The sequence below is a fragment of the Podarcis tiliguerta genome (assembly GCF_965153285.1).
Source record: "Podarcis tiliguerta genome assembly, chromosome: 7".
NCBI classification, from domain to species: Eukaryota; Metazoa; Chordata; class Lepidosauria; order Squamata; family Lacertidae; genus Podarcis; species Podarcis tiliguerta.
The window spans coordinates 10,603,283-10,621,582 of record NC_139540.1 but is presented as its reverse complement, the minus strand read 5'-3'; the positions used below and the strand labels follow the sequence as shown (position 1 = coordinate 10,621,582).

Sequence of the window (18,300 nt, the reverse complement as noted above, 5' to 3'; positions counted from 1 at the left end):
GGGAGCCTTCTCGGTGGTGGCGCCCTTCCCTCTGTGGAACTCCCTCCCCTCTGAGCAAAATCCTACTTTTTGACAAGCTTTCAGCACCACTTGAAAAAAAACTATCATTCTGTAGTTCCTGCTTTACTGGTTGACGAGTGTCGGAAATGCATGCTTGCGATCTGTTTTAGGGGTTGTTTTAAAATTGCCATGTATCCCACTAGGTGGAAGAGTGGGTAGCAAAATAAATAAATAAATAAATTTTATTTTTATTATTTTGGGAGAAAAGCAATGACAAACCTAGACAGCATCTTAAAAAGCAGAGACATCACCTTGCCAACAAAGGTCTGTATAGTTAAAGCCATGGTTTTCCCAGTAGTGATGTATGAAAGTGAGAGCTGGACCATAAAGAAGGCTGATTGATGAAGAATTTATGCTTTTGAATTAGGGTGCTGGAGGAGACTCTTGAGAGTCCCATGGACTGCAAGAAGATCAAACCTATCCATTCTTAAGGAAATCGGCCCTGAGTGCTCACTGGAAGGACAGATCCTGAAGCTGAGGCTCCAATACTCTGGCCACCTCATGAGAAGAGAAGACTCCCTGGGAAAGACCCTGATGTTGGGAAAGATGGAGGGCACAAGGAGAAGGGGACGACAGAGGACGAGATGGTTGGACAGTGTTCTTGAAGCTACCAGCACGAGTTTGACCAAACTGCGGGAGGCAGTGGAAGACAGGAGTGCCTGGCTTGCTCTGGTCCATGGGGTCACAAAGAGTCAGACACGACTAAACGACTAAACAATAACAACAATTATTACTATTATTATTATTATTATTATTATTATTATTATTTAAGAGTCTCATGCTCTACTGACTGAGATATTGTCCTAGGTTTTATTAAGGCGACTCCTTGCCGATGTCATACATCTGTGTCCCTATGGGGAGGGGACAAAGACAGGGTTGCCAACTCCTACCCAATAGTAAGGAATAAATCAAAAGAGGAAGGGGAGGAGAGAGATTTAAAACATGCCAGCCCAATCAGTCTGACTTCCAGACCGAGAAAGGCACTCAGATAGATTCTAAAGCAGTCAGTCTGCAAACATATTGATAGCAAAACTGCGATAAAGTAGAAGTCAGCACAGATTTGGCAAGAATAAATCCTGCCAGACTAGTCTTATCTCTTTCTTTGATCAGGTTACTCACTTTGTGGATTGTAAGAATGCTGCGGGTGGAATTTATTTTGATTTCAGCAAAGCTTTTAACAAAATCCCCTGTGATATTTTTGTGAAGTGGCTAAAGGCAGGCTAGGTGATAAAACAGCAAGGTGGATTGCAGCTAGAGGAAAGGGCTGTAGGTTCAAGAAAGCACCTGCTCTGCATGCAAAAATGGTCCCCAGATTCGGTCCTCAGCATCTCCTGGTAGGGCCGGGAATGATGCTTCTCGTCAGTGCAGACAAAAATGGACTGAAGTTACACAGCAGATTCCTATATTACTAATTCACAGCTGTTTGGAGCCCACACTCAAAGAGTGCTTTTCAATGGGCCATTCCCTTTGTAATGTAAGGGTTAATGGTTTTAAAGTCTAGCCAAGGGTGTGTGGGTGTGGGTGTGTGTGTGTGTGTGTGTGTAAATGTTGCTTAGCAACCAGGCAGAACAGCATGAGCTCCACTGATGTAGCACATCTCTGATTGGCTGTTCAGTTCTGAGGGAGTTTTCTTCTGTATATTTGGTTGAATGTCTCTGTGTGATGTACAAGGCCCACAAAGAAAAGACCAAATCTCCCTGCTTATTTCTCTTCAAAGTATACACTGCTTGGTTCAGTCTCCTCAGTTAAGTGTTATCAAGATTTTTCTCTCTGGGCTGCAGCTGCATTAGTTAAGTGACTTTGCTAAAGCTTCTGAACTGAAGAGGATCATGATATAAGGATTGCAGCCTTACCTGGGAGTAAGTCCTTGGGGCTAAATGGAGCTTACTTTTGAGCATGCATGCACAGGAGTCTAACTGTGCAATCTTATAATATTCATTTACACTCAAAAGTTAACTCCCACTGACTTAAATGAAGCTTAGCTCCAGGTATAAGTAGGAATAGGCTTGTAGCCATCAATGGTTTGGGGAACAGAAGAGGCTGAATTAAATTTAATATGCTGCTTTATAGGCAAAACTCTTCTTCTTCTTCTTTTAAGTGCAGCTGATCCCTGAAGTCAGTGCTGTGCAGTCTTATTCCAAAGTTCTTGGGCGTCTTATCTTTCTTCCAGGCACGAGCTGATCAGTCTCGCACAGATAGCTCCAAAATGAAATTGGAGGTGACACATATTTAATGGTTCTTCGCCCATTTTCTTTTCAAAGTTATTAATAGTTGAGGTTCTCCCTTTTAATTTTCTTCCACGCCAGAAGCAATTTTGAGGCAAGCAATGCCTGTGGCTTTGTTAAAAATGTGCAGTATCAAAGTACAATGGCAATAATAATAAAAATGTACGAATTGCCTTTCTGGGGTCACATCTAAAGGTCTCCATAAACCCAGCCCTCTGTTCCAAAGGGGGTGAAGTCAGATGCCTGCAAGAAAGGAATCGCAGTGGTGAAAATAGGCATCACCTTCCTTTTACTCAGCACTGAATACTTCATTTCATCAATATCAAAGCAACACCACAATGAGACTTATTGCCCGTGATTTTTCCTAATCCAACTTTCTCTAACAATGTCATTGGGAATTGCTAGGACATTATTTGATGTCCTACCGCCACATGCCTATATTTCTAGTTATTAATTTATCAGTTTAGAAGAAGAAGAGTTTGGATTTGATATCCTGCCTTTCACTCCCCTTCAGGAGTCTCAAACACTCTGTGAGGTGAGTGGGGGTTCCACAGTAGCAGAAAACAAAAAACCTGCCATGCACTCTGGACTTAGCCACAACTCCATTTACCCTGCTGATTTCCCCAGGAAAACCCATGGTTTAGCACTGAATCAGGACAAACAGCAATTGACTTTTCCACAGATCGCTATTTGTTCCAATGGAGTGCTAAAGAGGGGGCTTTCCGGTGGCAAATGGCAGAACAAAGGCAGACTTGCTCAGACCCATGCCTAGAAACATGGGGCAAGCAGAAAATCACTTGGATCCAGGCATTCCAGGCCCAGGAGAAGCAGAAATGTGCATGAGCCCAGAGTCAGGCCATGGGCCCATTTAGCTTCATATTGTCTACACAGACAGGCAGCAGCTCTCTAAAATTTCACAAAGCAGACATTCCCAGTCCTTCTTGAAGGTACCAAGTATTGAACCTAGGACTTTCTGCCTCCAAAGCTCCACCACTGACCTACAGCCCTCGCCCAAATTACTCAAAGATAATAAGGTAGGGCAGCCTTTGATATGAGAACAGGAGTATTGCAAGGTTTCCCCCTAGGACCCACGTACCTATGGGACCGCCTCTCCTGGTATGCCCCGCGGAGGACCTTAAGGTCCACAAATGACAACATTTTCGAGGTCCCAAGTCGCAAGGCGGTTAGATTGGTCTCAACTAGGGCCAGGGCCTTTTCAGCACTGGCCCCGACTTGGTGGAATGCTCTGTCACAAGAGACTAGGGCCCTGCGGGACTTGACATCTTTCCTCAGGGCCTGCAAGACAGAGCTGTTCCACCAAGCCTTTGGTTTGGACTCAGTCTGACCCTTATGTTTCCCTCCCCCTTATGGTTTTGACCTATGGGCTACTTTTAAAATGAGGCTGCATTTTAAATTGCATTTTAACCTGTATTTTAAATTGGTGATTTTTTCCCCTATTATGATTTTACTGTAATTTTACTAGTGTTAGCCGCCCTGACCCCGGCTCTGGCCGGGGAGGGCGGGGTATAAATAAATGTTGTTGTTGTTGTTGTTGTTATCATTATCATTTGCAAAATGTTGGGCAGCATGTAAATATCTTTCCTGCAGAAAACAGCAAGGCCTCAGGAACCCACACAGTTTACACACAAGCACACACTGGGGTCCTAGATTGTGTTATCCTCGCAGATAATGCATGGTTTCTCTCACACACATAAACAACCACACACAGAGAGAAGGGGGATACTCTGGCTACTGCTCCAACTTGCAGCAAAGATTTAATAGCAGAAATTGTGTGGTTGAGATCCCAAATTGCTGAGGCTTCATTACTCTTACACAGCACACTGCCGAATATTTATTAGCGCAACATGAAGTATTAGCATCAATAATTAAAACCAAACTAAATAAACCAAGCAGAAAGGGCCTTTGCTAATGCACCAACAATGCGCAGGGCAAAGCGAAGACCAGGATGGAAGCATGGGCAGAGTTCCACCAGGGTAGCAGCAAGGCACCAGGTTAGCACAGAAGCCCACAGGGAATCCACCTCAGCAGCATCTCTCAGATTTCACCAGTTTCCATATGCTTTCCAACTCATCTTCAGAGACCTTGACCGCTAGGAACTTGCCTTTTTAAAAACAACAACCACCTGGAAACAGATTTTTTTTTCAGGGCAGCAAATCTCGTGTCACGTTCTGCACTTGTGCAACGGGACTGCAGAAAAGATACAGATACATTTGCCTTTTCCAAAGGCGTCAGGGCTGGCTGGGAAGACGAGAAATGGAGAAACAACCACGTCTCTTAATTGTCTGTTGCATGGATGAGTCACCTTTGCCGTTCAAAACCGGCTCTCATTTTTATTCATTCCGCTTTGGCTTCTACAGGCCGGTTCCTTTTCCTTCTCCCATCCGAGTGCCTGATCCTTTCGAGCTCAAGCAGCAGAGATCCCGCTTTGCTCCTTTTTGAGGCCAGATCAAGCGAAACAGCCAGTTGCAACACACCCCTGGTTAACCCACCGCTGGCTTGTTATGACAAGATGCCAAAGTGATGTGTTATCTCCGAGTGTAAAACAGAAGAGCGAAAAGGAGGCATGCCTCCAAAAGCACTGTGGAATATGAACATCATTTCAGATGGGGAGAGCAGGAAGCTGCCAATAACTCTGTACCAATAACTATTGCACACTCTTGTGCACAGGAATGGCTTGTGGGCAGATGCATCCCCGCTCAGGACCAGTGTTAGAAATTAGCCAGGAGCTAGGTGCAATTTACGTCTGGCTTGGGTCCATTTGCAACCACAGGGAGATCTCTGGATGCCAGGTTGCCAACTGGGGAAAGCAAAATGTCGCTTAGAAATATTTCCCTTGATGTTTGGATTTGTTTTATACTGGATTGTTATACAGTGGTACCTCGGGTCACATACGCTTCAGGTCACAGACTCCGCTAACCCAGAAATAGTGCTTCAGGTTAAGAACTTTGCTTCAGGATGAGAACAGAAATCGTGCTCCGGTGGCACGGCAGCAGCAGGGGGCCCCATTAGCTAAAGTGGTACCTCAGGTTAAGAACGGTTTCAGGTTAAGAACAGACCTTTGGAACAAATTAAGTACTTAACCCGAGGTACCACTGTACTTGGTGTTTTATGCAAACCGCTTTGAGATCTGTTCTAGAAAGCAGCACAGAAATGAAGTGAACAACAACAACAAACCGCAATACCTCAAGGAACATATGAACCTGCCCGGACCCTGATATCATCTTCTGAGGCCCTCCTTTGTGTGCCTCCTCCTCAAGAGGTCCGGAGGGTAGCAACACAAAAACAGGGCCTTCTCTGCAGTGGCTCCCCATTTGTGGCATGCTCTCCCCAGGGAAGTTCGCCTGGCACTTTCATTATACACCTTTAGGCACCAGGCAAAAACGTTCCTTTTTAACCAGGCCTTTGGCTGAGCTGATTTACATCCTATGCCCTTTTAAAATATGGAGGGGGTTTTTGGGGCGGGCCTATTGGGTTGTTGTTTTTATTTTAATTAGGTGTTTTCTGGTTTTATATCTTGATTTTATTCTGTGAACCACCCTGAGACCCCCAGGTATAGGGTGGTATATAAATTCAATAAATAAATAAGGCGATTAGATTATATACCTGAGTTTCTAACACTGCTCAAAACTCTCTCTGCACCACACCGTTTCCAAGCCACAACCCTCACTAGTCCTGCACGATAGAAGCCATCTCCTAGGGGCCGGGTCCCTTTGTCCCTCGAATGAAATATTTGGGGGAGGGCCCCAAAGTTGATGGGCACTGCCATTCAGATGGCATGTGATCAATTATGTAGGGTGGGGCTTACCTAGACCCTCCCCTCCTGATATTTTATTCAAGTTGGCCCCTCTGCCTTGCATCATAGTCTCCTCGGGTGTTCCTGCTTCGCTGGTATGTATCCTTGAACTCTTACCTCTGGGGTGGACAGCAGAGAGATGTGTGTTCAGAACCAGGCCGCCCTGTGCAAAGCTAATTGCTCTGCCCTCTTTCACCTTTGCATTTTGTGCTGCGTTTGTGTGTGGAAGCCTTCTGCTGTATGACCTACGGAACTCACTGCCACAGGAGCAGTTATGACCACCAACCTAGATGGCTTCAGAAGAGGATTAGACAAACTCATGGAGGAGAGGGTTGTCGACAGCTGCTAACCGTGCTCTGTCCCCACAACTGAAGACGACAACGCTTTTGAATACCGGTTGCTGGAAATCACAGGAGGGGAGTTTCGGGAGTTTCCCACAGGCATCTGTTTGGCCACAGTGAGAACATGATGCTGCACCAGATTGCCAGATTCGGCAAGCACTTCACCTGCCAATCACATCTCATAATAATAATAATAATAATAATAATAATAATAATAATAATAATAATTTATTATTAATACCCCGCCCACCTGGTTGAGTTTCCCCAGCCACTCTGGGCGGCTCCCAATCGAGTGTTAAAAACAATACAGCATTAAATATAAAAAACTTCCCTAAACAGGGCTGCCTTCAGATGTCTCTTTAAAGATAAGATAGCTGCTTATTTCCTTCACATCTGAAGGGAAGGCGTTCCACAGGGCAGGCACCACTACTGAGAAGGTCCTCTGTCTAGTTCCCTGTAACCTCACTTCTCGCAGTGAGGGAACCACCAGAAGGCCCTTGGAGCTGGACCCCAGTGTCCGGTCTGAACGATGGGGGTGGAGAGCCCTATTTCTGCAGCCTGGAAGGTCTGCATCTCCCATCTTTTTAGGAAGCTCTTCCTCACCTTTCCAGGATCTGGTCCTCTCCACGTGGCTCCCTCTTTTCATGCATCACCAGAGCAGGGCAAGATGCAGGCATCTGTACACCTTTGCTACCTGAGTAACAGATAAGTCAGGCTTAAGCCAAGGTTGGCTGTCCCCATACGCATGCTGTGCCATAATTAATCTTGCCTCGAGCCAGGAACGCCATTAAGACGATGTCTCTATTAGTGATGCTGCCATATGGGAGAGTCCTGGCCTGCTTCCTTCCTCACCCTCTGAGAAAAGTGTTTCTAGGTCAGCCATAATCTTCCATCTTCTCTCATGTTTCAGCAGGGTGCAAGGAAAACGCTTAACTCTCTGATCACCTAACTCAATGATCACCCCAACGGCAACACCAGAAGAAGAAGAAGAAGAAGAAGAAGAAGAGAAGAAGAGTTTGGATTTGATACCCCGCTTTATCACTACCCTAAGGAGTCTCAAAGCAGCTAACATTCTCCTTCCCTTCCTCCCCCACAACAAACACTCTGTGAGGTGAGTGAGGCTGAGAGACGTCAAAGAAGTGTGACTAGCCCAAGGTCACCCAGCAGCTGCATGTGGAGGAGCGGAGACACGAACCCGGTTCACCAGATTACGAGTCTTAACCACTAAACCACACTGACTCTCCATGAAGTGTGAGGCAGTAAAGGAAGCAAGCAGATAACGGAGAAAGGAAAAGATGCTTAAATAAAAAACAGAGTACACTGGTACTTGGGGTTACATACGCTTCTGGTTACAGACTCCGCTAACCCAGAAATAGTACCTTGGGTTAAGAACTTTGCTTCAGGATGAGAACAGAAATCGCGTGCGGCAGAGGGAGGCCCCATTAGCTAAAGTGGTACCTCAGGTTAAGAACCATTTCAGGTTAAGAATGGACCTCCGGAACGAATTAAGTTCTTAACCTGAGGTACCACTGTACTCAGTTAGTGTCTGGTTGCAGACGGGCCATTTGAAATCTCTAACTTTTGCAGAAATGAGAGCAAGAAGTTCCCACCAAAGAAGAGCGGATAAATAAGGTAATGGACTATGCGAAACTGTCAAAAAGTAACAGCAAAATTAAGCAAATCTAACGATGAGTGTTTCGTGGAAGAATGGATGCCCTTTTCAGACTATTTAAAGGAATATTACAATATGATGAACTTGGGAGCAGAATCTGAGCTATGAGCAAAAGAAGCAATGGATTATAATATTGTGGCTGTGATTTGATAGATAGGCTGAGGCAGAAGGGGAAGAAATAAGAATTCCATGAGAAAGAGGGTGAGATGTCAACAAAAATAAAGGGGGGGGGGTGAAAATGTCTTTTGACTGTACATATTTGAAATGTTGAAACTTAATAAAATATAATTGGGCGAAAAATTTGAAATCTCTGACTGTTTTGAGCAAGATGCTTTTTATGTTTCCCCGCCGCCTTCCATAGCCTAAACTGTATAAAGGAGAAGAAAAAAAATGCAGGAGAGCAACATCAGAACCCTTAATTCTACAGAGCTGCTACCATTAATAATACATTGACCCCGGCATGTCATTAAAAGGTTTTCAGAGCAAGTTGGAGTATCTCAGCAGAATGGAAAGGGCTCAGTCACATGCTTGAGGCACAGCAAAAGCTCCTTTGCAGAGACCACTGGAGTTGCATATACGCTGCTCTGATGTTTCCAGGAAAGTAAGGGATATTAAGGTGATGAAGAGCAGGTCCCAAATCTGCTGGCTTTCCTAGAAACATAGGAAGCTGCCTTATAGCAAGTCAGATCCACTAGTCCAAGTAGCTTGCCAGGGTTTCAGATAAGGGATGTTCCCAGCCCTACTTGAACCCGAAACCTTCTGCGTGCAGATCAGAGGCTCATCTGCTGAGCTATCGCTCTTCCACATCTGTCTCTCTCCCTCCCCACCTTTTTTGGAGTGCAAGACAGAAAAGACTTCCTGCATGCACTGCAATGTTTGGGATTCATGGTCGCAAGATTTGGCGATAGTCACCCAGGGGCCGACCTGCTGATGGCAATTAATAATCTGCAATGTTTGCACAGTGCTTTTAAGCGTTCAAAGAGTTTCAGGTGATCCCTACAGCCTGGATAGCTCAGTTGGTTAGAGCGTGGTAATGATAATGCCAAGGTTGCAGGTTCAATCCCCGTATGGGACAGCCGTATATTCCTGCATTGCAGGGGGTTGGACTAGATGATCCTCAGGGGTCCCTTCCAACTCAATGAATCGATGATATCAGAACAAGCCTATAAGGCAAGTCAGTCTTACTGCTCCTTCACATAGTGCAGATGGAGAGACTAGGACAGAAGGCGAGAACCTTGCCTAAAGCTACATAGTGAGTTTGTGGCAGGGGCAGGATTTGAACTGGGAGCTCCCTGACTCACAGCTTAGTCTCTTAGCCAACAAGCCACACAGACAAAGATACTTTACTTAGTGAAGTTCTGTCTGACGCCTTCCCTTCCCCAGGGCTACAACTGTTTTGCACAAAGACACAGCAACTCGGGCTTTCAGAGGATCTCCTGGGCGCTGTGGCTTTCCAGTCGCCAAGACCACGTTAAAAACTAGGCTGTGGGACATAGATCACCAGGAACTAATCTCAGCTGCGGAAAAAACATGTTCCCCTCTTTATTTTCGACTCTCTTGGGCGCAGGAATTTACCATTTTCGTTTAATCCGCAAGAAAGAAGGGTCTTTTCGCTGGCTAAGTTCAATTCTAATCCTTCTAACCTTCTTTGGGGTAGGTTTGTGGGTTTGGCAGAAGGAGATAGGATCTGCCCATGTGATGCCCACCTGGTGGAAACTCTAGCTCACATGGCCCTTAAATGTAAAATGTATGATGATGTTCAAGAGGCAAGGTAACTCTGAATAGGAGGAAGCTGCTTTATCCAGTCAGATCATTGGACCATTTAGTGCAGTACTGCTTCCACAGACTAGCACCAGCTCTCTGGGATTTCAGGCATGGGTCTCTCGCATCCCTACCAGAGGATGCCAGGAATTGAACCCAAGAACTTCCGAATGCAAATCGGATGCTCTACCACTGAGCCACGCAGTGTCTGAGGTCTAACGGGGAGGGCTGTTGATTTCGTGCCCTCCTTTGTAGGCATTGGGCTCTTAGAAACACCAAGGCTCTGTTGCTCCAAAGGGCAAGGCTAGAGAAGCAATGGATGGAAAGGGGGGTCTTGGCTAAACATTAGCCAAACCCTCGAAGAACGGTTGGACAGAGGCACAGAAACAGCCTCAGAAAGTGGCAGGGCTCTGCTGCTGGAGATATTTAAGCAGAGCATCTTGCATTGTGGATCCTGCATTAAGCATGGGGTTGGTCTAAGGACACAGGTGGTGCTTTGGGTTAAACCACAGAGCCTTGGAGTTGCCGATCAGAAGGTCGGCGGTTTGAATCCCCGTGACGGGGTGAGCTCCCATTGCTTGATCCCTGCTCCTACCAACCTAGCAGTTCGAAAGCACGTCAAAGTGCAAGTAGATAAATAGGAACTGCTCCCGTGTAAAGGTAAACGGCGTTTCCGTGAGCTGCTCTGGTTCGCCAGAAGCGGCTTTGTCATGCTGGCCACATGACCCGGAAGCTGTACGCCGGCTCCCTTGGCCAATAAAGTGAGATGAGCGCCGCAACCCCAGAGTCGGCCACGACTGGACTTAATGGTACGGGTCCTTTTACCTTTACCTGGTCTAGATGACTTATTGGGGTCTCTTAGAACGCCATACATTATACAGTCCTGTGGCTAGATGGACTGATCCAGCAATGCAGTTCTTAACATTTTCTTCTGCTTTTTTTAATATTTCAAATTATTCTTTTCCACTACCCGGCACTACTGTCCACAAGTGTGCAATATAAAACATAAAAGGAATACTATCTATCTATCTATCTATCTATCTATCATCTGTCTATCTATCATCTATGTAAAACTAAGTCCTACTGAGATCAGACCCGCTAAAATCAACCGAAGTAACTCATGCCCATTAATTCCAGTGGGTTTACTCTGAGCTACAGCTCACAGAGCATGTTAAAGATTAAAAAGCATTTACGTAAAACGGGTTTTAAAAGATTCCATTAAACATAAAACTTGCGTATTCCCAGCCACGAAGTGTTGCCAAAATAAGGAAGTGCATCATTGCCTCCAGTAATAAATATTCAAGCTGAGACATAGACAAATGGCAAGAGAATTTTAGCCATGGTGAGTATGAAGTAAGTATTAGCAAAATATAACACACTAAGTATTCCTGGGGGAAAGGGATAGCAGAGTGGGTCCGACATGCAAGACAGAACTGCAAGCGGTTTCTTTATTCCAAGGCTACTCATTGGTTGCATGAATCTATTTTTAAAAACTTTTCATCAACTAACTAAAGACGCTGATTAATCAGGCAGCCGAACTTTCTGTAGGCTGTAAGCACTCAAAAACTGCAGATGCGAAGCACCACCCTATTAGTTTTTATAACTTTTTTATCCCAAATGAATGGTGGGAAAGAACAAAACTACTGCAAAAAAAAATTGAGAACATTTAACAACAGTCACATATCCTCGTGGCTAATATTTTCAAGATTACCAGGAACAGCCTCTTTCAGCCACCAAATGCCTGAGGGAAGAGAAATTCTGCCCGGACACTGAGGTCCAGCGCCGAGGGCATTCTGGCAGTTTCCTCGCTGCGAGAAGCCAAGTTACAGGGAATCAGGCAGAGGGCCTTCTCGGTAGTGGCACCCGCCCTGTGGAACGTCAAAAAGAAAAATAACTACTAAACTTTTAGAAGACATCTAAAGGCAGCCCTGTTTAGGGAAGCTTTTAATGTTTAATAGGTTATTGTATTTTAGTGTTTTGTTGGAAGCCGCCCAGTGTGGCTGGGGAAACCCAGCCAGATGGGCGGGGTATAAATAAATTATTATTATTATTATTATTATTATTATTATTATTATTAAAGATCCCTCCTGAATGTTAATAATGAGGGAGACTGACACACCTCAACAGGGAGGGCATTTCACAAACAGGTAGACACCACTGAGGAGACCCTGCTATGGGTCAATGAGGGGAGAGACTCCATCAGGCAAGGCCTCCTTCCACCTGCCTTGCTCCATCCTCTAGTCTCTGCTTCTCAATTTGTATTGTATTATTTTATGTACTGTGGCTTGCCATTGTTTTATTGATCATAGTTTAGAAATTATTTATTGTAACTGTTGAGTGGATTTCTGTTTAACTTTTACATGTTGATATTATTTTATACTACTCTAATTGCTGAAAGTTACTTTTTGATGTAGGTTGCTTATTTTAAAGTTTTGTTTTATTATCACATTCTTTGTTTCTTCAGCTTGTAAACCGCCTTGAGTATTGTAAGATAGAAAGGCGGTATACAAATAAAAAAATGGCAATGATGCCCACCAAACAGCACCACAAACAGGGCTGCCCTTCTGATCATATGGCCCAAGATGGTTGATACTGGTGGAGTCAGCTTTGTGGCTACTGGAGTCTTGGCACACTAGTACGACCACCTTGGATTGTAGCACCTTTGAATCACAGAATTGAAGAGCTGGGTCATCTGTTCCAACCCCCTGGAAATCAAGGAATCACAGCTAAGGGATCCCTGACAGATGACCACCCAACCACTGGCTAAAGACGTCCAACGATGGAGAGTCCACCATATCTTCCACTGTCCAGCTCCAACCCCCTGGAAATCAAGGAATCACAGCTAAGGAATCCCTGACAGATGACCACCCAACCTCTGGCTAAAGACCTCTAACGATGCAGAGTCCACCATATCTTCCACTGTTGAACAGCTCTTACCATCAGAAAGTTTCCATGGGAATCTCCTTCCTTGTAATTTGAATCCCATTGGTTCAGGTCCTACCCTCCAGAGCAGCAGCAGAAAACAAGCTCGCTCCATCTTCCATGTGACAGCCCTTGCTCTCAAGTCTTCTCTTCTCCAGAATAAACACACCCAACTCCCTCAACTGCTCCTCCTAAGGCTTGGTTTCCAGACTCTTGGTCCTCTTAAAAGAGGCAATCTCCCTTCTCCCTCAAGCAGCAAGGAACGTCCCATAGGATCACAGAATTCTAGAGTTGGAAGGTCAAGATCAAGACAGGACCTCTTCTTAGACATGCTGGCTACGACATTTGCAGCACCATTGAAAAACAAAATAGCCCTTTTGTTTCAAAACTATTTGTTTCACTCGCATACACAGGCAGGTAAATTCACCAGCCAACCAATATTTAAATGATTGACTGATTGATTTTAATTGCGTGCCAGCCCTAATTTATATATCCTGCTCTCCCTTGGGGGGTCAGTTTTATGCAGTCTCTGCCACGAGAACTTGGAGCAGAATCACAGAATTGTAGAGTCGGAAGAGACCATGAAGATCGTGGAGTCCAGGCTTTCCCAAACTTGGGTCTCCAGTTGTTTTTGCACTACCGTTCCCATGATCCCTGAGCACTGGTCCTGTTAGCTAGGGATGATGGGAGCTGTAGTCCAAAAACAGCTGGAGACCTAAGTTTGGGAAAGTCCTTCCCCCTGCAATGCAATAATCTTTAGCCCAAGGTGGAGCTCAAACCTATGGTGCTGAGATTAAGAGTCTCATTCTCTACCGACCAAGCTGCCCCTCAGAGTACTGTATGCACAATCCCCAGCAATCTCACATCACCTCACAACCAGAGGTATAGGAAGGTCAGGTGGTACCTGGTGAGGAAAATTTCTTGTCAACCCCCCCCCCCCCCACACACACACATTGATTTTTTAAAATTGATTTTTTTGCCTGCAAAATTGGTTTTACGTTATTTCATATTTTCCCATTAGCTAAAGTGGTGCTTCAGGTTAAGAACAGTTTCAGGTTAAGAACGGACCTCCGGAACAAATTAAGTTCTTAACCCGAGGTGCCACTGTATGTATACAAGGCGCCATCCAATTGTCTTAAGGACTTCACTTCGGATTTGTGTAGGGTTTTACTTCTTAGCAGTTTCTTCTCCCAGAGATGTCCCACATGACAATTATAAACCGCTTTTATGATGTGGCTGTTAATATCATCATCATCTTCATCATCATCTCACCATGCCTCCAAGGACCTAAGAGTGAGTCTCCTTCCCTTTGTATCCTCACAACAACCCTGTGAGGCAGACTTGACTGTGAGATACCAACTGGTCTAAGATCGACAAGGGTTCTTGGTTACCCACCCGGGATTCGAACCCACACCTTCTCAGCTTTAAGTCCAACACTGCAACCACTGCACTGGCCTGACATCTGTAAAAATACGTGTGGTTTCTCTGCACAGGCCCTGCACTGTTCCATAGCTGTTGTTGTTGCTTAGTCGTTTAGTCATGTCCGACTCTTCGTGACCATTTGTTTTACTGGTTTTACGCAGGAAAGCCAAACTAAATGTACCCATACTAAAAGTGAGACATAGTCGTCAGCCTCCCATTTGCCCTTTTTGCATTTTGGATATATTTATTTCACAAAAGCCCACAGCACGATAAGCCACGCCATACATTCAAAGAACATCCTTCCCCAAGAATCCTGGGAGCTGTAGTTTGCCTCCTCCCAGAGCTATGATCTCCAGCACCCATAACAAACTACAGTTCCCAGAGTTCTTTGGGAAATCCATGGTGTGGGTGTGGCCCCAGTCACTAAAGATGCCATTCGGCTGCTAGGGGATATTCCAGCTTTTATATTGTGGAATACAGTTGGTGTGTGCCCCTTCCATTTCACCCATGTCCTTGGTATAAGTCTGTTTCTTGCAAAGTTCTCCACACTGCAAAACGTTGAGTTGTTAGTAATGCACAGAAACCTTATTGATCACTGTCAATTAATTCGATATTTAAATAAAAGTATGGTGGGTTATCAGTTTGCCACTATTCATAATAGAGAACCTCCATGCCCAAGGGAAGTATACCTGCAAACAGCAGGTGCAGACAGTAACCACCTTCACACCCAGATTGTGGATGTAGTGCAGCTGACCAGCGCTGAACAGAAAATCCAGTATTAAGTGGACTCTTGGTCCGATCCGCTAAAGCAATGTTGTTTCCTTGTTTTAATTTCTCCCTGATCTTGCTTTTCCTTAAAAACGGAAAAAAGCTTATTCATCTCCATATTTAATTGCAGAGGTGCGTTTCAGGGGCATCTCATTCTTTAAAAAACGAATAAGCCTTTTCACAACTCATCTAGAGAAGCGTCTTTGAAGCAGCGTTTTCAATCTACGTGCCTTTTTACAAACTCCCCAGAGAATATCATATCGCCCCCCCCCCAAAAAAAGAGCACAAGTGTTGCTCCCGGAGAAGCACACACAGGGACCCAAACAACCGCCTGCAATTCTTTTTGTTGACAACAAGTTTCCATGAGGCTGTTGCCTAGACTAGAATGATGAAGCACCACAGCCAGATCATCAAACATTCCTGTTTCTATGGCAAATTCCCCACAACACCTTGAGCGCTTTCGACTTTCAGGAAAACATGTTCTCTTCCATGTGACCAAGATAACATTACGTTATCACAGCCCTCACATCTTCAGGCGTTGCATCTCTCGAGGGCTCAGAGTGCCCCCCCCCTTTTTTTTTTACAGGAAGAAAATAAAGCCATGCTTTCTATCTTTGCAACGAGCTTCCATCAGCCAACATCGTGGAAGGTTTTACCTTGCAGGAAAAGAACCCAGCCGATCACCTAGTGCCACAATTTAACTCCGTTATCGGAACGCACCCTAGCTATTGATAGCGATTAGTCCACCTCAGAAAGCAAATTCTTATCACGCGTTTTCCCCAACAACCCAGAATTCATATGCTTTTTTCCCTATGCCGATAACCCACAACCCGCCATCACCAATCCAGATTTATTTATGTTTTTCTGCCCTTACAAACCACCACGGTTTCTTGCAAAAAGCCCTTTGGGTAAAAGAGGCACGTAAATGAGAAGCATCTCTGAGCGTTACATGCGTGCCACGAGCCTTCCCAAAGGCTGATTCACACATTACATTCAGCACAAAACGCAAAACACCACCGAGGTGGATTTGCAGACACGTGCATCTTACTGGGAGACCGGGATCAAGTGCAACTCCCGGCTGGGTTGTCTGCACACCCCTTTGCTGCAGCAAACCCGTGTGTGCTGCCACATAACGTGGGAAACGGCCCTAAAGCTACGCTCTCCGTTCCAGGATCTAGGTCTGCAGCTTGCTAGAACCCAACCAGAAACATGTTGTTGTTGGCATCGTGGCATCGGCCCACCAAATGACACCCCCCCCCTCCTAATATCCATCCCACTGAGGAATGCCAACCCATATGGACATGATTCCTCACCCCTGGTCCCATCCAACCCACCCACCCCCCGAACATTTTATCCTGGCCCATCGCGCAAGCAATCCCTCAACCGCGCGCCCAGGTGTCATGGGGTGCCAGCAGCGACTCACACGAAGGCGTGATAGAGCAGCGCCCAGCCCCTCGGCCTCTCCAGGGCGTCGTAGATCAAAGTTTGCATCCGTCTGTATTTCACGTTGTTCCTCTTGACGGGTCGGCTGAGCGGCGTCTTGGCCAGCAGCCCAATCCCTTGCGCGGACCTCTTGCCACCGTCTTCCTTGCCCGCCCCTTCCAGCAGGAGGGTCCCATCTTTGTCTGCCCCGGCACCCAGAGCCAGAGCGCCCTGCTCCAGGTCCCCAGCGGCCAGCCCCACTTTCTTCTCGTCCCCGACGTGGCCGCCGCTGCCACCACCATCAGCCCCTGGAGGTGGTAGCGGCGGCGATGCTCCTGCTGCTGCTGCCGCCGCCGCCGCCTTCCTGGATTTTAGTCCCATCTTCCTCTCCTCCTCCTTCTTCTTCTGCCCTGGTCCTCAGAGGTGAGCAAGGGGTGCGCAGGAACAGCAGCCGCGGGGAGCCAAAGGCCATGGTCTGCGCCCACCCTCCGATTTTCTGGGGGGGAGGGAGAGGGGAGAACTCCCCCCTCCCCAGCAGGGCAGGGCAAGGGAGGAGAGAGAGGGGGGAGAGCTGGAGAAGGAAGGAAAGGAAGGGCGAGGGAATCACATCCTCCGTCAGGTCATCGCCTCCCCAGGGGAGATGGGCATCAGCTCCGCGGGCACCGAGGAGGCATCAGCGGCGAGGATGCTCCGGAGGAATAGGAGGAGGAGGAGGAGAAGGAGGAAGAGAGAGGAAGCTGGCAGCGGCAACAACACCTGGTCCAGCCGGGCAGGGGCGAGCAGCTCATCGCAGGGTTTATTTCCCAGCCCGACGCATGAGAGCCCCGGCGCAGCCCCCCGACCCTCCTCGCGCGCTCCAGCTTCCGATGCCAGCCAGGGAGCGAGTTTTCTCTCTCCTCTCTCTCTCTCCGCCCAGCCCTGCCCAACCTCACCGTAGGGCGTGGTCCATTGTAGAGATAGGAAGCCAGCAAATCGCAGCAGCGCCTCAACCGGCTCCTCCTTCTCTTCTTTCTCCTCCTCCTCCTCCTCTTCCTCCTGCCCAGTTTGGCGAGCGCCCGGCGCGTAATTGCGCACAGAGCGGCGGCGAGAAAGGAGGCTGGCGTGCGCTCTCTACCCGCCACCTTTTATGATCGCGATTGCCGATGGGTGCAAAAATATAAAATAAAGGGAGAGGTGGGTGGGTGGGTGTGAATCCCCCAGAACCAGGCGCGAGGGATTGCCCCTCTCTCCGGTAGAGGCAGTAGCGGCGATCGCGCCGCCAAGCTGGCTGTTTTCGTGGCGCTCTCTTTCCGTTCCAGGCTTGGCTCTGGTAAGAGACGGGAGGAGGAGGAGGCCAGGCTAGGGGGTTGCCGGGACTCCCCGCGGCTTTCGGGCTGGGAGGAGGTGGGGGGAGGCTGTCGGGAGAAAAGGGAGGCTGCGAGGGGGAGAGGACCGGGGAGGGGTGCTGCCGTCACACAGAGACACACACCTGCACGATCACCTTCGGTGCAGCAGCTTCTGGATCCCGAAAGGAGCCGCGTTCATCGGTACGATTTTCAGAACGGTCTGTGATGACGCCTGTTTTCCCAGGGCTCGGTCATAAGAGGAGGATTTGCGAGAAAGTGTCCCTAAAACACACGTAGGGGTCCTCTTCTGAATTTGCAAAGAGTGCCCCAAAGCACATGCAGAGTGCCCTCCCCTCATTTTTGTGAGATGCCAGGATGTGAACCTGTTACGATAGAGCTGTGAAGTTGGAAGGGACCCTGAGGATCATCTAGTCCAACCCCTGCAATGCAGGGATGTGCAGCTGTCCATAGGAGAATCGAACCTGTGACCATGGTGTTACCAGCACCACACTCTAACCAATTGAGCTAGAATGTAATCATACACAAAAGCCCAAAAACATGTTCTTAG

At 47.0% G+C, this 18,300-nt stretch overlaps 1 protein-coding gene across 2 annotated transcripts in view; it reads right to left on the bottom strand.

Moving 5' to 3' along the window:
• Positions 1-17,733, bottom strand: part of KCNQ3 (potassium voltage-gated channel subfamily Q member 3) — a 159,224-nt gene extending 141,491 nt beyond the window's left edge. Inside the window, exon 1 of one of the 2 annotated variants that reach the window (XM_083450493.1) lies at positions 16,409-17,733. In XM_083450493.1, coding sequence (XP_083306619.1) covers positions 16,409-16,788 — 380 coding nt within the window. In that variant the 5' untranslated portion in view covers positions 16,789-17,733. The remainder of the gene's footprint in view (positions 1-16,408) is intronic. The other variant, XM_083450494.1, reaches the window with a different exon arrangement.
• Between the last annotated feature and the right edge of the window lie 567 nt (positions 17,734-18,300).